Source organism: Typopeltis vanoorti, chromosome 2, assembly GCF_054136105.1.
Source record: "Typopeltis vanoorti isolate ZY-2024b chromosome 2, IOZ_Tvanoo_1.0, whole genome shotgun sequence".
Taxonomy (NCBI): Eukaryota; Metazoa; Arthropoda; class Arachnida; order Uropygi; family Thelyphonidae; genus Typopeltis; species Typopeltis vanoorti.
In genome coordinates, this window is record NC_143550.1 from 6098356 (window position 1) to 6115391 (window position 17036).

At 34.9% G+C, this 17036-nt stretch overlaps 1 protein-coding gene across 3 annotated transcripts in view; it reads left to right on the plus strand.

Annotated features, from left to right (window-relative positions):
* Window positions 1–17036, plus strand: part of LOC150108797 (RNA/RNP complex-1-interacting phosphatase homolog) — a 198016-nt gene that overhangs the window by 136579 nt on the left and 44401 nt on the right. For all 3 annotated transcript variants that reach the window (XM_090403309.1, XM_090403308.1, XM_090403310.1), the window contains one exon: window positions 10329–10389. In XM_090403309.1, the coding sequence (XP_090259435.1) occupies window positions 10329–10389 (61 nt within the window). The remainder of the gene's footprint in view (window positions 1–10328; window positions 10390–17036) is intronic.

Sequence of the window (17036 nt, forward strand, 5' to 3'; positions counted from 1 at the left end):
CTCTCTCCAAGCAAAAAATCTAGTTCTAACACACTTGCTAACTACACTCTTACTCAGTTTTCATTGATGCCGCCTATCTGTTCCATACCTGTTCTGAAAATTTTCCTCTGAATTAATCCTATAAAAACCCTTTAGTAATTTGTATGTTTCAATCATATCACTCCTTTTCTGCCTATTAACCAGTTTCTGTAACTCACTAAGGTTCATTCCATAGACCTGCTACCATCTTGGTCACTCTCTTCTGGATCCTCTCCACCACCTTATTATCACCAAGAAACCTTGGTGTCCAGATCTGTGTGCAGTAGTCAAGATGGGTCTTATCAAGGCTCGATAAAGAGGAACAATAACCTGCTTGTCTCTGCTCATCAAAGTATTCTTCAGTATCCAAATGATCTGACGAGCTACTTCAGCCACTTTTGCTATTTGGCCCCTAAACTTTAACTCCTGTTCACTACTACCAAATCTCTGGCTTTGTCAGTTTCCTGGTATACAGCTGGTAATCTTTTCATCCCAAAATGCATAACCTTACACTTTACTACATTAAACTGATGTTCATTCTCCTTTGCCCAGTATGCCAATCTATCCAAATCATCCTGCAAAATTTTGACATCATCTGTATTAAATTTTGCTCTACCAACTTTGCATCATCAGCAAATAACTGAACAGTTCCTCTCAGATCCTTTCCTGTATCGTTCATGAACAAATTAAATAGTAGCATTCCAAGAACAGAATACTGCGGCATGCCACTAGTCACAGGCCTTCTTTTGGACTCTACCTGAATAAACTACTTTCTGATATCTCTCCATCAACCACTCTTCTCACCAACCTTATATCTATCCCCATATGCTGCAGTTTATTAATTAGAATTCCATTGGTATCCTCTAAAAGGCTTTTGCAAAGTCTAGCGGGATCGCTGTAAACCCATTACCTTTATCCAACTCAGCTGTCACTGTATTATAAAATGTTAGCAAGTTGCTGAGGCATGATCTTCCCTTCACAAAGTCATGCTGCCCTCCATACAGTATCCCATTTCCATCTGACCATTCCTGTATTTGCTCTCGACGAACTTCTCTAATAATCTGACAAATCCTGATATGCTGATTAGTTGGTAATTTGCTACATCAATCTTGGAGCCTCCTTTATGCAATGGAACTATTTCCCCTTCTTTCCACCCCCTTGGGACTAACCCAGAGCTGAGACTTAGATTAAACAGTATGGTCAAGTTCACTGACAATTCCCTCACTGCTTCACATAAAACTTGAGCTGATATACCATCCAATCCCACAGGTTCACATTAAGGTTCTGTAATATGCTATGCACCTCCATTTCATTTACCTTAGTTCTCATATAAGCCTTTGGCACGCTCGTTCCTGCAATATCACCACCTGGATGATATACTCTTGCAAAGTATTCACTCAGTAATTCTACTATTTCGACTGTTACGTTACTCCCTACCATAGGCATTCATTAAAATCATTCTGCCATATACATTCTTTCTTTTACTTGCAGCATGTCAAAAGAACTGTGTGGGCTTCTCTTTAGCCTGCATTGCTAACTTCCTTTCATAATCTGCTTTTGCCTTTCTTGCCACACTGGTTACCCTTCTATCCTATGCCTTGTACTATTCATGGGCCTGCAGGTCACCTTTCTCCTTAAATTCCCTTCAAAATTGTTTCTTTTTTTTTTTTGCAGCTCCAGATTAATGATGATATTCATCCATTTAACTCCCACTTGATTTACTCTCCTGACTCTAGGTATGCATTCTGCCATTAGCTCTCTCAAACACTCCTTTACCACTTCCCATGCACTATCAACATCCAGCCCTTGAAGTTTTATATGCCATGACACTGATCCAAGCAATCTCCTAAGCTTGTCATACTTACCAGCCCTGTAATTCCACATATACTCCATCTTAACTGAAAATTCCACACATTTAGCCACCTCCCAGGTGGCTAAATGTGTGGAATCAAGACCATCAAGTTCACTCTCACGTATTGGTGGCAACATGGTTGTACAACCATGTTGAACAACCATGAACCATTATACAACCATGTTGTATAATGGTTCATTATACAAGGGTTCGAGCACTCTCGAACCCTTTTATATTCCTTCACATGCTATCTCAGGTAATTATCCCTTAATAACTGCATAAATTCCATTTCCTTCCTCCCATTTTTCCTCTCCTCCTTCCAATCTATGTTCTCGCAGTTGAAATCACTCATAATAATACCTGTGCTCCGCTCATTGAGTCTATTTGCCGATGCATACTATTCCCGTCATCTTTTCCATTCCCTGGTCTCTAGCAGCATCCAACTGTATATTTTGTTCTACTGGCCTCAGTCTCACACTAGATAGCTTCAAATGTGCCGTTTTCACTGGCTTGCAGTTGAACTTCTACTTTCTTTGGTTGCAGTTTATCAGCTTTCATCAATACCCCCCCCCCCCCCTCCTCCATTCTTTTCTCTCTATCCTCTCTGAACACACTATGCCCTTCACATTCTATCCCACTAACTATATCATCTTCCATTAGTCATGTCTCACTAATGCCAATAACCTTGGGACAGGATGTACTAACCAATGCAAAAAATTGCTCCTGCTCTTTCTGAATGCTTCTGGCATTTGTGTTCATAAAGTGCAAAAGCTCCTTAGGCCCACAGCTATCCTGACGCTTTATACTAACTATCCCACTCTGGTTTACCAGTGGTACTATCTTAGGCATATTATAATATACACATTCTTACACTCATCTGCCTCACTGATGTCTGCATATCCATTCAACCCCCCCCCCCCCCCCAAAAAAAAAAAAAACCTCTAGTTTCCCTGAATGTGCACATACACTTTCACTTCATTCAACAACACTTGTTCCGAACATCAAATCCATTCAGATGCAAACTATTATTCTATATAAGTCCTTTCATCCATCAAACTCACTCCACACATCCAAAAACTTCACACCACTTCTGCATATGCATAATAGTCATTGATTATTATGGCCCTCCTCAGCTCTACTCTGTCATACCTTGGCAACAGATTCACTGTCTTAACCATCTCACTCTTTTCTTTTTCTACTTCCAGTAATTCTTTCATCTCTTGTCTTATGCTATACTTTTCTCCTTTTAAATCATCCGTTCCAGCCACTATGATCATTTCTTTCACTCTACCCCTTTGTGCTCTAATAGCCTCACTGATATCATTAATTTTGACACCTGGAAAGCATGATTTTGTCAAACTCTCATCAATCACACAGTTTATGATTGAATCACTGTATAACACTCGTTCTTTCATTTTTCTTTCTATCTTGGTCAATCACTCATATTTCTCTTATCTATTATCTACCTACAAAATCTACTGTTCTTTCAGAAATCCTCAAATTTACAAAACTGGACTAAAGTATGAAAATTCTAGATTTTTATACTTTAGTCCAGTTTCTATAACTGGATGTTATATTCATTCTTAGTGTTTAACAACCAGCACTATAAAGATTCATCCATTCATTTCACTTTCTTTGCTCTACAAACATCTTACTCCATCAAAAAACATAACATTTCAAATCTACTTTTTAATATAATGATTTTTTTCAGTAAGACTTCATTAGGAAGATCTTAAATACTATGGAGCTTCTTGAACCACTTAAGAAGTTTATTTGTCTTTATTTGTCCAGAAACCCTGTTCTAGAGGCCAGATATGGAACTTTTTCAAGCCTCCAAAAAGTGGGGCATACTACAGATTACAGACTCATCAAATGTCTTGTCATAAGTTGATGCATGTTGATTATCAACTAGAATGCCCCATATGTAGTTAGGAATGAGAGTGAATTTTTCTGTGTAATTTTGTAGGGCAGAGAGATTAGGAACAATATAACACTTTGTATTTGGTGGGGATGGGACGGGCTACGGATGTATTTGGTTTTGGTGGATGCCAATATGGTTACTCAGCAGGTGATTTTAGCATCTCTTTGCTGATGTTTCAATAATATCATATTACAGGGATGGGAGGTGAAAGATGATGGATATACCTACTGGTGTGGGTATGTTTCCTATTTCCTATAAATTCATTATGTGTTGGGGAGGAGGCTTTTGTTCAGATGCAGATTTAAATCTGAAAGTCTGTTTCTTGCTTCTTAACAAGAGGCTAAGAAAATCTGTAGAAGAGAAACTTGGAAAAGAACAAGCTTAGACCAGAGAGAGATTGTCAGGATCAAATTTTCACTTTATGACAAATAGTTCAGAAATTGTGCAGTATAACAAGAATCTATTTGCCTTTTGTAGATCTGGAAAAGCATATAGCAAGATATAAGAGTAAAGCTTTTCAAAATGCTGCATTATGGTGTAAATGTAACATTATACAGAACAATACATAGTCTATATTTAAGTTGTAAGTCAGCAGTTGAATTGAAGGGCATATGGGAAGGTAGCATTTGAGGTAAAATCAGGTGTGAGATAATTGTGCATTCTATCCCCACTCTTACTCATCAGCTATCATCATCATCAAATTCCTGACATGTATCCTCAAGGGGTGTGCAGGATATGATAGCTACATGAAAAATTTACATTATTACTCACTTCCTATCTACAATTTTCCTCCAAATCAGTCTGTTACTTCTCAAGACTCCAACATTATCAGATCTTATATTTCTATTGTTTAAGGCACTTTGTACCGTATCAATCCACCTATATCTTGGTCTTCCTCTAGGTCGTTTTCCTGCCAACTTGGCAGAGAACACTTGTTTTGCTAATCTTTCCTCGCCCATTCTATTTAAGTGACCATACCACCTGAGATTAGCTCTGCTAATACGTTCCTGGATGCGTTAAGTTCTTTCCTAATATCCTCGTTTTTAATATGATATTGCCATTGATGCCATCTGTTCACATTCCTAATCTTTCTCAGGACTCTCATATCTGCAGTCTCTAGTCTTTGGTCAGGTGTTTTACTTCTGACCCAGCTCTCAGATCCATAAGTTAAAACTGGTTTGAACACTGTCTCGTATACAGCTAATTTAGTGTTCCGACTAATTTCTCTCTTATTCCATATGAATTTATTCAGTTGACTTCCTACCATACCTGCTTTGTTGATCCTGTTGTCTATTTCCATATTTAATTTACCATCTTCACTAAAAATCGTGCCTAAGTAGCTGAAATGTTTTACTTGTTCCACAGGTTCCCCGTTCACAACACAGTTGACATTTTCAACAATTCTACCTATTTTCATTGTCTTTCTCTTTTTAATGCTGACCTTCATACCATATAACAGTTATTCAATTCAGTCAGAGAATCATGCAGACTTGTAGTGGATTTGTTTAGAAGTATAATATCGTCCGCATAAAGCAAAAAGCTGACATTAACATCTCCAATTTTGATATCAGGTTTAATATCACTTTCCTTCATAATGTGATCCCTATAGATAATGAATAACAGAGGGGATAATGTACATCCCTGTCTGACACCAGATTTAACATTAAACCATCTTCCTGTATTTCCTTCAATTCTAACTGCTGATTTACAACTCAAATAAAGACTAAGTATTGCTTGATATAATGCCCCCTTGGCACCATATAACTGTAGCATATCGAATAGCTTCTCTCTTGGCACCTTGTCATATGCCTTTTCCAGATCGACAGAACTTAAATACAGATCTTTGTTATATTCCCATGCTTTTTCAACTCTTTGTCGTACAGTGATCTGATCCTGACAGCCTCTATTTGGCCTGAATCCAGCTTGTTCTTCACCAAGCTTTTCTTCCATAATTCTTCTCAACTGTTTCTCAAGTATACTTGCATAGATCTTGCCAGGAACATTCAGTTTTATTTCCCTTTTTATATATGGGTACTATTAGAGCTCTACTCCAATCATCGGGAATTTGTATCTCTTCCAGGCTTTCTCAACTATGCAGTGCAGCCACTGTAAGACTTTTATGCCACCATACTTCAGCATTTCTGGTCGAATATCATCTACTCCTGCTGCCTTTCCACATTTCAAGCCTTTGATGGCTTTTTCTACTTCAAGTATGGATATGTATTCCTGACTGTATGCCTGTTGAGTGCTTTTTACCACTGTGCTATCACTGCTTGTTTCATTTAGCAATTTTTCGAAGTAATTACTCCATTCTTCAAGGATATATTTTTCTCCCATTTTCATGTCATCTTTATCATCTCTAACTCCTTTTACAACATTTTTTCCTCCATTTCTAAGCTTCTTCAACAACCTCCAGAATATCTTACCACCTTCTTGATATTTATTTTCTGTGTTCTTGCCAAAGTCCTCCCATGACTTTTGTTTAGCTAGTTTTACACAGTGTTTCGCTTTCTTACATGTCTCTGTATTCTCTAAGAACAAAAGCTGACTTGTTTGCCAGGAACTTTTGATATGCTTTCTTCTTTTCTTTCACTGCCTCTTTAACTTCTTGTGTCCACCATGGAGTTCTGATTTTTCTATCCTTGCAGACTACCTCACCACATGCCTCTCTGGCTGAATCAATCAGGGTTTTCTTCAAGGCTTGCCACTGAATCTCTAAGATTTGGTTCTTGTTCTCAAACTCTTTGATTTTTTCTTCAATAATCTTTGTGTATTTTAGTCTACAGTTCACATCTTGAGAGCCTCTCAACTTTTATTCGCTTTTAAACTTTCTTACGTGTTCTTCTTTTCAAAATGAAATTCAATTTTTTCCTGCTCAAGACTAAATAGTGATCACTTCCAATTTCAAATCCTCTGTACATTCTGGTGTCCTGCATCAGGGAGAAAACATCACTATCGACAATAACATAGTCAATAAGATTTTTCTTATTCCTTACTTCTTCTTTCCATGTGAATTTGTGCACTTTTTTATGTTGGAACATGGTGTTATTAATAACCAATCCACGTCCTGAGCTGAAATCCAACAGGTATTTGCCATTATTATTAGCTTTGTTCTTTTCTCCAAATTTTCCCAAAATATTTTTGTATGTCTCACAATCATTTCCTACTCTACTATTTAGATCCCCAACAAGGACCAACTTCTCCTTTTTCATTGTGTCAGTTGCTTTTTCTAAAGCATCAAAAAATTTCTTAACTTCTACCTTAGTACAATCTTCTGTGGGTCCGTAGGCACAAATAAGTCTCATTGTCCAATTCCCCATTCTGATATTAGCCCACATCACGCTACTTGAGACTGCCTGCCATTCAAGAAGATTAGCCTCGTATTTTTTGTTGAATACTATGGTTACTCCTTCTTTTCCTCAACTATATGGATCACATTATGAAGGAAAAGGCACATTAATTAGAGATATTAAACTTAACTCTATTTGTTTTATGCTGTTGGTGTTATTTTCCTGAATAAAATGCAGTGCAAGTTTCCAGGATTCTTTAACTAAGTTGAATAATAACTGTAACAATTTAGCTTGAAAATTAGCAACAAAAAACTAAAATTATGAAAATAAGCAGGAACTTGAAAAACTTCACCCCCATTCTCAGTGGAGAATGTGTAAAACAAGTAAAATATTTGAGCTATTTAGACACAGCTTTTAGTGAAGAGGGCAAATTAAATACTTATATAGACAACAAAATATGCAAAGTTGGTATGGTTGGGAGCCATTCATATCAGTTTATATGGAATAAAAGAAATTAGCCAAAGGACTAAGCTAGCAAATTAAATTTGCTGAGAAATTATATTCTTGTTTAATTCTTTACCCAAGTATAAGCAAACAAAGATTGTACCATGAAATGTCTCAACTAGGCTACTTGTATATAGAAGCTACTGACTTCATTTGCTTCAATATTTCATGAAGCACATGATGAGCAGAGACTTGTTTGGAAGTGTATGAGTATATTGCTAAGCATTATGGGAAAGGCCACTACCCAGACTGGCTTCAACCTTTATTCAGGTCTCATCAATGAGCACAAGATACAAAGGTTGGATTAATGCAGAAATCATATATTTCATATATACAAATAATAAAAAAGGTGTATTAAAAAGTAATAATAAGGTGTATTACCTTATTATTCTATTACTCTGGATTAGAAATAGTTATATATACTATCACTTGGTTACAAAGTAAATTAAACTTTAACAGAAATTATATTCTTGTTTAATCTTTAACCAAAGTGTAAGCAAACAAAGTTTGCATGTGAAGTATCGTCACAAATAGACTACTTGCACATAGAAACTAAACATTATGGGAAGCGCTACTACCCAGACTGGTTTCAACCTTTATTGAGGTCTCATCAGTGGAAGCCAGACTCAGGATAGTGTCCTTTCCCATAATGTTTAGCAGAATACACTTCAAAAAAGGAAGTGTGTTTTGCATTGAAAGATTCTTCTTAGGCAGTTGATGGGAAGGGAAGTCGATAGCTTCTGTATCCAAGTAGCCTAGTCACAAAGATACTGTATGCCCACAGATGCGAGACCCTTTGACACTTTGCGTATGTCAGAAGAAGTAGAATCCATTCCGATAATAGGGTAATCAATCCGGTCTGTGGGATGAGTTGTTTATTATTACACATCGGAAAATTAAGTTTTCTTTTATGAACCTTGTAGTTTTTAAAGTGGTAACTATTTTGCTTATGAAAAGCAGTTGGAAAATGTTACATATAAAGCACGTGATTTTGCGTATTGGTGACCAATTCATGCATCCTTCAATTTTTTCTCCCCTTCAGCATGAATTGACTCTTCTTGGCATGTTGCCAAACTTGGGTCTGTGGTCAGAAAGTACTTCATATGCAAATATGTTGTCATATGTTTGTTTTGAAGTAATTGCATTAATAAAAAATTACACTGGGAACTGAAGTTTAAGGTAATAGTAGTGTATTAATGTAAGTGTGATTGTTAATCCATAGCCTGCTTAGACAATTGCAATAATGGGGTGATTAAAATTCCATCTGATTCCAGAAACAAAGATATCTGTATTTGATTTTTGGGACTATTTTAGACAGAACAGAAAGAAATATATAGAGCTGTTTTTTAATTATTGAAAACTTGTTTGCTTCCTAAGGAGATATAAAGTATTTTATTTAGTATATAACTCCATCTTGAATCCTTTTTAATGAAAATAAAATAGTTTCTATATGAATGCTGCATTGTAGTAAAGTATGTAATCAGCTGTGCTAAACAGAGAGAGAGAGAGAGAGAGAGAGAGAGTTGTACTGTGTCTAGTTTGGTCATGTTGCTCCACGATAAGCAGAAATTGATTTCTTGTTGTAATTGTAATGAACTAAAAAGGGAATTTCTGTTGGTTTAGACAGAATAATGCTATCCTCAATGGCCTGAGTTATTTGAATTTTTTTTTTTTTTTTTTTTTTTTAATTTTCTGCTTGTCAGATTTTATTGGATCTGTTCTATAAGTCTGGAAATTTTGTTTTTTGGATCAAAATTTCAAAATTTATGAAGTAACAAGGTAGGAAAATTTTTATTTTTCTTATTAAGCTAAATCATCATTTTGACTACTACTTTTTTTCTTTTTTTTTTTCCCCTGAAGTAAAATATAAAATAAATGAAAATGAACACAAATAAAAAAATATGCTGGGTAACATAGGATTCCATTTGACATCAGTCCAATCCATAGTTTTGCTGATTGCAGTACATTGTATTCCTCATTACTTTCCCTACAAAGTGACATTTCTTTTCTTGGGATAACCAACTGCCAGTCTTTCTTGGCATAAACATATTTCACATCTCTTCCTCGCTATCCATGAGACTTGGTTTTCTCTTTTGTCCTAGCTATTACTTTATTCCTCAATGACTATTAATGTTGTGTATATCCATCTGTTTGTAAATACTGTTCTTACATCTAGGGAATAGTATTGTTGACTTGTTTAGAAGAGATTAGTTGGATTAATTCTCTCTTTCTCGTTGTGGCTCATACATTAATTTGTTCCTTTTTCAGATATTCAGCTTATGCTGCATCAGTAATTCTCCACCACAGTCCTCTAAATCTGTTAGGGCACATGCAGCAACTAGCCACCACCCACTCACAGGAAAAACTTTCCTTTCCATCCCCTTATATCCTATTAATCTGTCTACTGCAGTCCTTGGAAACATTCTACCCTTATCTGTATTTCCTGAGACATACAGTGTACAGGTTTTCAAAACCATTGTTAACTTCTTTCTACTTTACCTTCCATCCATCATCTGTACCTGTACATAGCAATAATATGCTGAACACCCTCTTAAAATTGGCATCGCCATTAAAAAAAAAATGGAGAAGGATGATAAATTTGATTAAATATTAATGAAACTTAATGGAGCAAAGTTTTAAAAGAGCCATCTTGTTTGATTGTTGGTTTTAATAAATTTTACTATTTATTCCTTATTAATAAGGTAGTGGATATTTTATTTATTTATTTTTTTTTTCATCACAGGTAATTTGATTGGTGTTCATTGTACTCATGGATTAAATAGGACTGGATATCTGGTGTGTAGGTATGATTTTTTTTTTTTTTTGTAATCCTCTTACAATTAGATATTACTTTTTAAGAATTATGTATACTTAGAATTATGTATACTTTTTTCCCATTTTTTTTATTCCTGTTATTATTATTATTAAGATGACAGTTAATAAGAATTTGAAGCAAACAAAAAAAAAAAACAACGTTGAAAAAAATATATCACTTCTCTAGTGTCAGTAATGCAGCCCAGTGTTTAATCTACTTATCAAGTCCAAATGAAGTTCTTTGATCTTTCATTATTAATAGTGTCTTAGTGATAATTTAAAATTAACAATAGATTGAAATTGACTTGGTTTATGTATTTTTTTTCCTACTTGATTTGATATCCTTTTTTTTTTTTTTTTTTTTTTTTTTTTTTTTTTTTTTTTTTTTTTTTTTAAATTTCAAAGAGCTGGGCATATCAAATATTTGTACATAATGTTGATATATTCATGATATATTTTCACATAGCATATTTTGTTATGTTTTGATATTTGTTTTGAGACACGCTTTTGCATGTTTTAATATATTTTGAAATTTGCTGGCTGAGTGATTAACATACCTGTTTTCCAGCCAACAGGCTGTGGGTTTGAATATTGCCATGGATGTGGATGGTTGTGATTATCTTTAGGTGATAGATGAACTTTATCACCTAGTGTAGGACCATCATCCCATTTATTTGAAAAGCTTCATGAAGAAGCTTAAAAAGGTTCAATATTTAGTCTCTGCCTGGTTTCTGGTATAAAAAAATAAATGAAATTGAAACATTAATAAAAGAAATCCTTAGTCCACCCGTTAATGTGCCATAGGTTACACTCAACCTTTTGTGGATGAGTGTAATATAAAAAAAAAAATAAATTGAGATGGTAATGATCACATATATTAACTTGATAATTTTAGTTGGGTGGGGATGCAGTATTTTTTTAAAAAAAATTTAAATTTAAATTTTATTTATTTTTTAATTATTAAAAAACAGAAAATTACTATTCAATTAAAAATAAAAAAATAATTATTAAAAAATTGTCTTTCTAAAAATTACTCCAGTTTTTAGAAGTTAGTATGTTATTATTGGCTGAACATTGAGAAAAAATCAGAATAAAGAATTAATTTCTGTTAGTCATACTGTTGTTATGTATTTTTCATCTAAGTGGATGTTAAGTTTCTTGGAAACTGACAGTGATTAACATTTTGAGATCACACTGCAAATATTGAACAAATGGAACCAGAAATTGAGATGAAGACCTTTTCAGCAACTGAATTATATAATTATATAATGAACAAAAAATATGACAGATGCAAAGAAGTACTGAAGATTGAGAAGTTGCTAACAGATATAGCAACACATATATGTATCATCTCCTCAGCATAGATTATTTTTTGTTTTTTTAAAATGAAATGTAAACATGTTTTTCCAGGTATCTGACAGACATCATCATCATAATCACAACATAAATAATATAAGCAGATATTACAAATATAGCTGAAAGAGTAACTGAAATAATTAAGCATAACTTATACAACTGGATAAGTAGCATAGATGAAAAGCTTTTTTTTTTTTTTGGAATATACTGAAACTTGAAGTGGTGTGATATATGTGTGCATCAAATGTGATCCCAATGTATGCTGTAATATTTTTATAGTGTATATCTATGGAATTAAACTCATAGATTAGAGAAATCTAGACATAATTACAAATCATTCGCTCATTCCTTTTACATTGCACTCAGCTGGTATTAACAGCGTCCTTTGATAAAGAAACATTTGGGCTTAAATCCCATCTAGGATGCAACGAACCTTTATAAAGTTTTTCAGTGTCATATGGATTTAGCATGGTTTTTTCCCTCCTGGAAACTTTTTATTTATTTATTTTTTTTTTTTTTTACTTACAGAATAGGAAAACTGGCCACTGAAACACATGCATTTAACAAACAGACAAGACACTAGTCTGATAGCTATAATTTCTTCAAAAATCAAAACTAACTTGTGTATATTGTTTGGAGGCTCAATATCACTATAGCCAATCTTGGAATCTTCTTTCACAGGTATTGTACAAAAGAACAGTTTTGTTGCCTGCCAGACTACAGTGTTTTTCCTTTGTGATATAGTTTGTCAAAACAGATTTAGTGACCTATATTCTTCATCTTTTACAAAACATTGATCACAATGATATAGCTTTTCATTTATAGTATTTGTTTATACTATTTACATTGTAATGCAAGCAGTTGAACTGGGGAAATGGATTGAGCTTTGCTTTAAAATAAAATGTAGTCTTTATCAAGAATTACAGTGTAAGTAACAGAACCCGGTAAAAGCAAATCCTTTTTTTTAACAGTGTCAATGAGTCAGTCAGATCAACTGTAAAAATATGTTGTGCAGCTATTGCTTGCTATAGGTTTAAGAGTAATGAGATATGTAATGGATGTGTTATGCTGAATGGCTATTATGGAGATATCTTTATAAGAGACACAGTGCAGGGACTGACCATCTGTGAGAGAGTGGCTGAAGAGTTGAGGTGGGGGAGGCTTCAGTCAGCTGAACTACTCTTTTCTAAACCGCATCAAGAATTTTTAGAGAGATTTCAGATGCACTACACCACACCAATATTCCCTGTAATATTTGCTGGCCCATGTGTGCATGAAAAATATTTTGTGCTGAAGTTTCCAGTCTCAGACTTGGTGTGTGTGTGGGTGGGTGGGTGGTAGTCTGTGCTTACAATAACAAAAGTCAGAAGCCACAAATTCTTAATTTGGTACACCTTAAATTGGTGATAACATCTTTATTAAAAGATCTTGTACATGACATTTCTATAAGAGCAAATTAAATGCTTACTCCTTCAGCTACTTAAATACTGCATATACATACATGTTATAAACAAATTTTGTCAAGTTCTAGAATGGGAAATTCTCATGAGCATTCTAATTGGTTTAAATCCGAGTAGCTACAAAAATCCATCACTGTTTGCATGAATCAAGTGACTAGACTGTCTAGACAGTAGACACTCTAAACAAATATTCCCTCTGCAACTTATGACATTGGTGTCAGTTTACCCACATGAGCACAGGCTAAAAGTAACTAATTAAGTTGAAATGGGTTAATGTAATATTGGCAAAATTACTAAATAAAATAAATGCCAAATATGATTTATCATGTAATTCATTTTTATTATTTAATATTCTGAAAGCAAAAATTTATGCTTTTGTACTAGGCTTATGTTCCCTGTATGCTGTGTGCATGAGTACGTGCACACAGCATACAGGGAACATCGCACTACATGAAACGTGAGACCAATATTCCAAGGTTGAGTGGAATTGGGATTTGTACAGGATAAAACTGGACAGATGAAAAGCAATATCCACAGAGAAAGAAGATTAAAGTTTTTGTTCAGAAGCGAAGGATGCCATAGAAGTGACATGATTATACCAGAAAAGTCTAGGATTAAGATTCAGTTCTGAGAAGAGAGATCTGGTCTTTGCTGTTAAATTGAGCATTGGTGGGGGGAGAAGCATGTCTTTTTTTATGAGTGGGGAGAAGACAAAACTGTGTTTTGGAAGCATTGAGTGACTAGATTATTATTGCCATATTAAAGGAGTGAGAGATTAGGACCATCATTATAGATGGGCTTGAAGATGGAGATGTTTGAGCCTCTATAAGGTTTGTTGTATGGCTAGGATGAGTGCAGAGTACTGTCAATAAACTGAATAGAGTTTTGAAGGCAGATCATTTATATATATATGAAGAAGAAGAAGGTAGGTGAAATCACAGAGCCATGAGCATTAATTAGCATGAATAACCTAAGTGAAAACTGGCAGTCTGATTATAAAGAAAGAAAGAAATTCTTAAGATGGCAGTTTGCTTAGAAGCCCTTAATGTCAAACTTTATTCAGTGCCTTAGAAATGTCAAGTGCAACAGCACAGGTTTCTCCAGACCTTGACATGGCACTTGTCCCAAGGTGTGTGATTTAGGTGAGGAGATCTGCTGTAGATCTTGATTGATGGTTACTGATTAGTTGACATTTTTCAGGTTTCAAAGAAGTTAACTGTTGACAATCTCCTCCGTTACTTCAGACAACACTGAGGTGAGAGCAGTAGATCAATAGTTTGATGGTAGACCTATGTAGGCTTCTTTCATGTTGTGGGATGGATGCTAGCTGAGTGTAATATGGTGTATGGATGATAAAGAACAGATGTTAGTTCAGGGGTACATTTCTTGAGCACAGTTGGTTTGATTCCATCAGGACTAGAAGCATTTTTAGTATCCAGTTGTTCAAGATACTTCTAACGTCTTTCTGATGAAAAGCCACAAGAGGCATGTGATTCAGTGTTCCAAGTAAAGTCATCTGTTGCAGGCATTGGATATGAATAATCATGCTAGGAGGTCAGGTTTATCTTTAGGTGATGTTTGAATACAGTGTATGAATTTTTGAATAAATGTTAGATGTTTGATCCTTAGATGTTGAATACCATCATTTGGATGAGGAAGAGGTGAAAGTACAGATGGATAAAAGTTGCACCCAACAGTTTTTGTAAATGACCAGAAGGCTTGACTGCCATTGGCACAACTGACAAGTTTTCTACATTTGACCATTTCTCATTTCAACTTAGCCCTGTTAATAAAGTTCACAACACTTGTAAACCACTTGGTTTACAAGTGTTGTGAACTTCAATGTTACTTGTGAATGAAGCTGCAGTTTTTGTCACAAGCCATTTACATTAATCTGTTTACTTTCTTAGACTGCCCTGGCACACGTTTTTGGAAAAACCATGGCTTGGATATAGGATGAATTTTGAAGTGGGGAATGAAGGATATCCCAATATGGATAATTTCTATTATAAAATCACAGCAAGGATCTGGAGACACTGAGATTTTCCTGCTTAGTACTTTTGTAGAACCAAAGTACGTGACATTGTGAATGGCTGAGTGAGGGGAGGGTATTCCATCTTGCATTGAAATTCAGATATGCCACAAATTAAAAATTAATTAAAGTTAAGAAGTTAGTAATAAGCCTAGAATGAAAGCCAAAAGGCTATTTTTCTGGCAACCTTAATAATAATGAAGGGGATACAAATCCTTTGATGTTTATCTGCCCAGTAAGCGAAACTCTAAGAACTAGGACTAAGATCTATGAGTTTCATACCGAAAAACTATCGGCAAATCCACGTGTAAGTAACCACTTGGTAGTACAACACCAAGGCAACTCGTATCAAAGGTGGAGCAAGCTCCCTCACTATCCTTGATATTTTCTCATAATGTAAAAACACAGCCCCTAGGGGATGTAATACTGTAATTACATTATGAGTAGAGGTCACTACCCAGACCAGTTTCAACCTTTTTTGAGGTCTCATCAGTGAGAAACCGGTCTGGGTAGTGACCTCTACTCATAATGTAATTACAGTATTACATCCCTAGGGGCTGTGTTTTTACATTATCAGAAAATATCAAGGATAGTGAGGGAGCTTGCTCCACCTTTGATACGAGTTGCCTTGGTGTTGTACTACCAAGTGGTTACTTACACTTGGATTTGCCGATAGTTTTTCGGTATGAAACTCATAGATCTTAGTCCTAGTTCTTAGAATTTTGCTTACTGGCAGATAAACATCAAAGGATTTGTATCCCCTTCATTATTAGTAATAAGCCATTTTATAAAAGTAGTTATTTAAACGAAATGTTTCTTTTTGCAGTGTTATTATTACCTTTGACTGAAGTCTTGCTCAGATGTGAAATAAATTTATTCAAATTAATTGTTAGCAGTTAATTATAATTTTCGATGAGCTGTCAAGTGTAAAATTGTTGGTGCTGTTTTGTATCTAGACTAACATTGTTTATGAATTACGTGGTCACTTATGAGAAAAACCAAAGTTACCACTGTAATTTGCATTGTTTGTATAATTAAACAAATTTACTCAGTAATTGAAAGGAAAAATCTGATCTTGACAATCTCTGTTTGGCCGGAACCCAGCTTGTTCTTTCTCTTCCACAATTTTTCAGTCTTTTTATCAACTATATTTGCATAAACACTCAGTGAGAAATTCCTGTAATTTTCACAGTTTTAGTCACCCCCACAGACAGAAGATTGTCAAATGAAGAATTATTACAGTTTCTGTTACTTTCGTTTTGAAATTGCAATTAAGTAAACTTTCCTGCACTAAGGAAAGAACTTTATTGTGGTTTCAAGCACAGTGCTGAAGACAGTAATGTTGCCACATGATAATGGACTGGAGCAGAAGTTGCTCAGTTGCATTTCCGAGCATGCACAGGAGTGAAAAGAACGTTGCCATGCATTCAGCAGGAAGTTCAGAGGGAAGTAAGAAAGGAACACAGTTGGAGAAAAGTGTGGAGTTTGTGTCTTCAATATATGAAGACCAAACAGTAATTAGAAGAAAAGTTATAAATGGAAGACTGAGAGGGGATATCCTTGTAGAAAGAGAAAAGTGAAGTTTTCATAGTAATTAATCCATATAAAAATTATTTTATTTAAACCTGAAAAGAACTTCATTGCTCTCCAGTTCATATAAAAAATGGACCTAGTAAAATTATATAAATCAATCCAGCATTATTTCATAGCCGAATACACAAACCATAAAAGTTTCATATAAAATTTGACCAGAGAGCTTACGGGAATGCACTCACCAGCAATACACCTC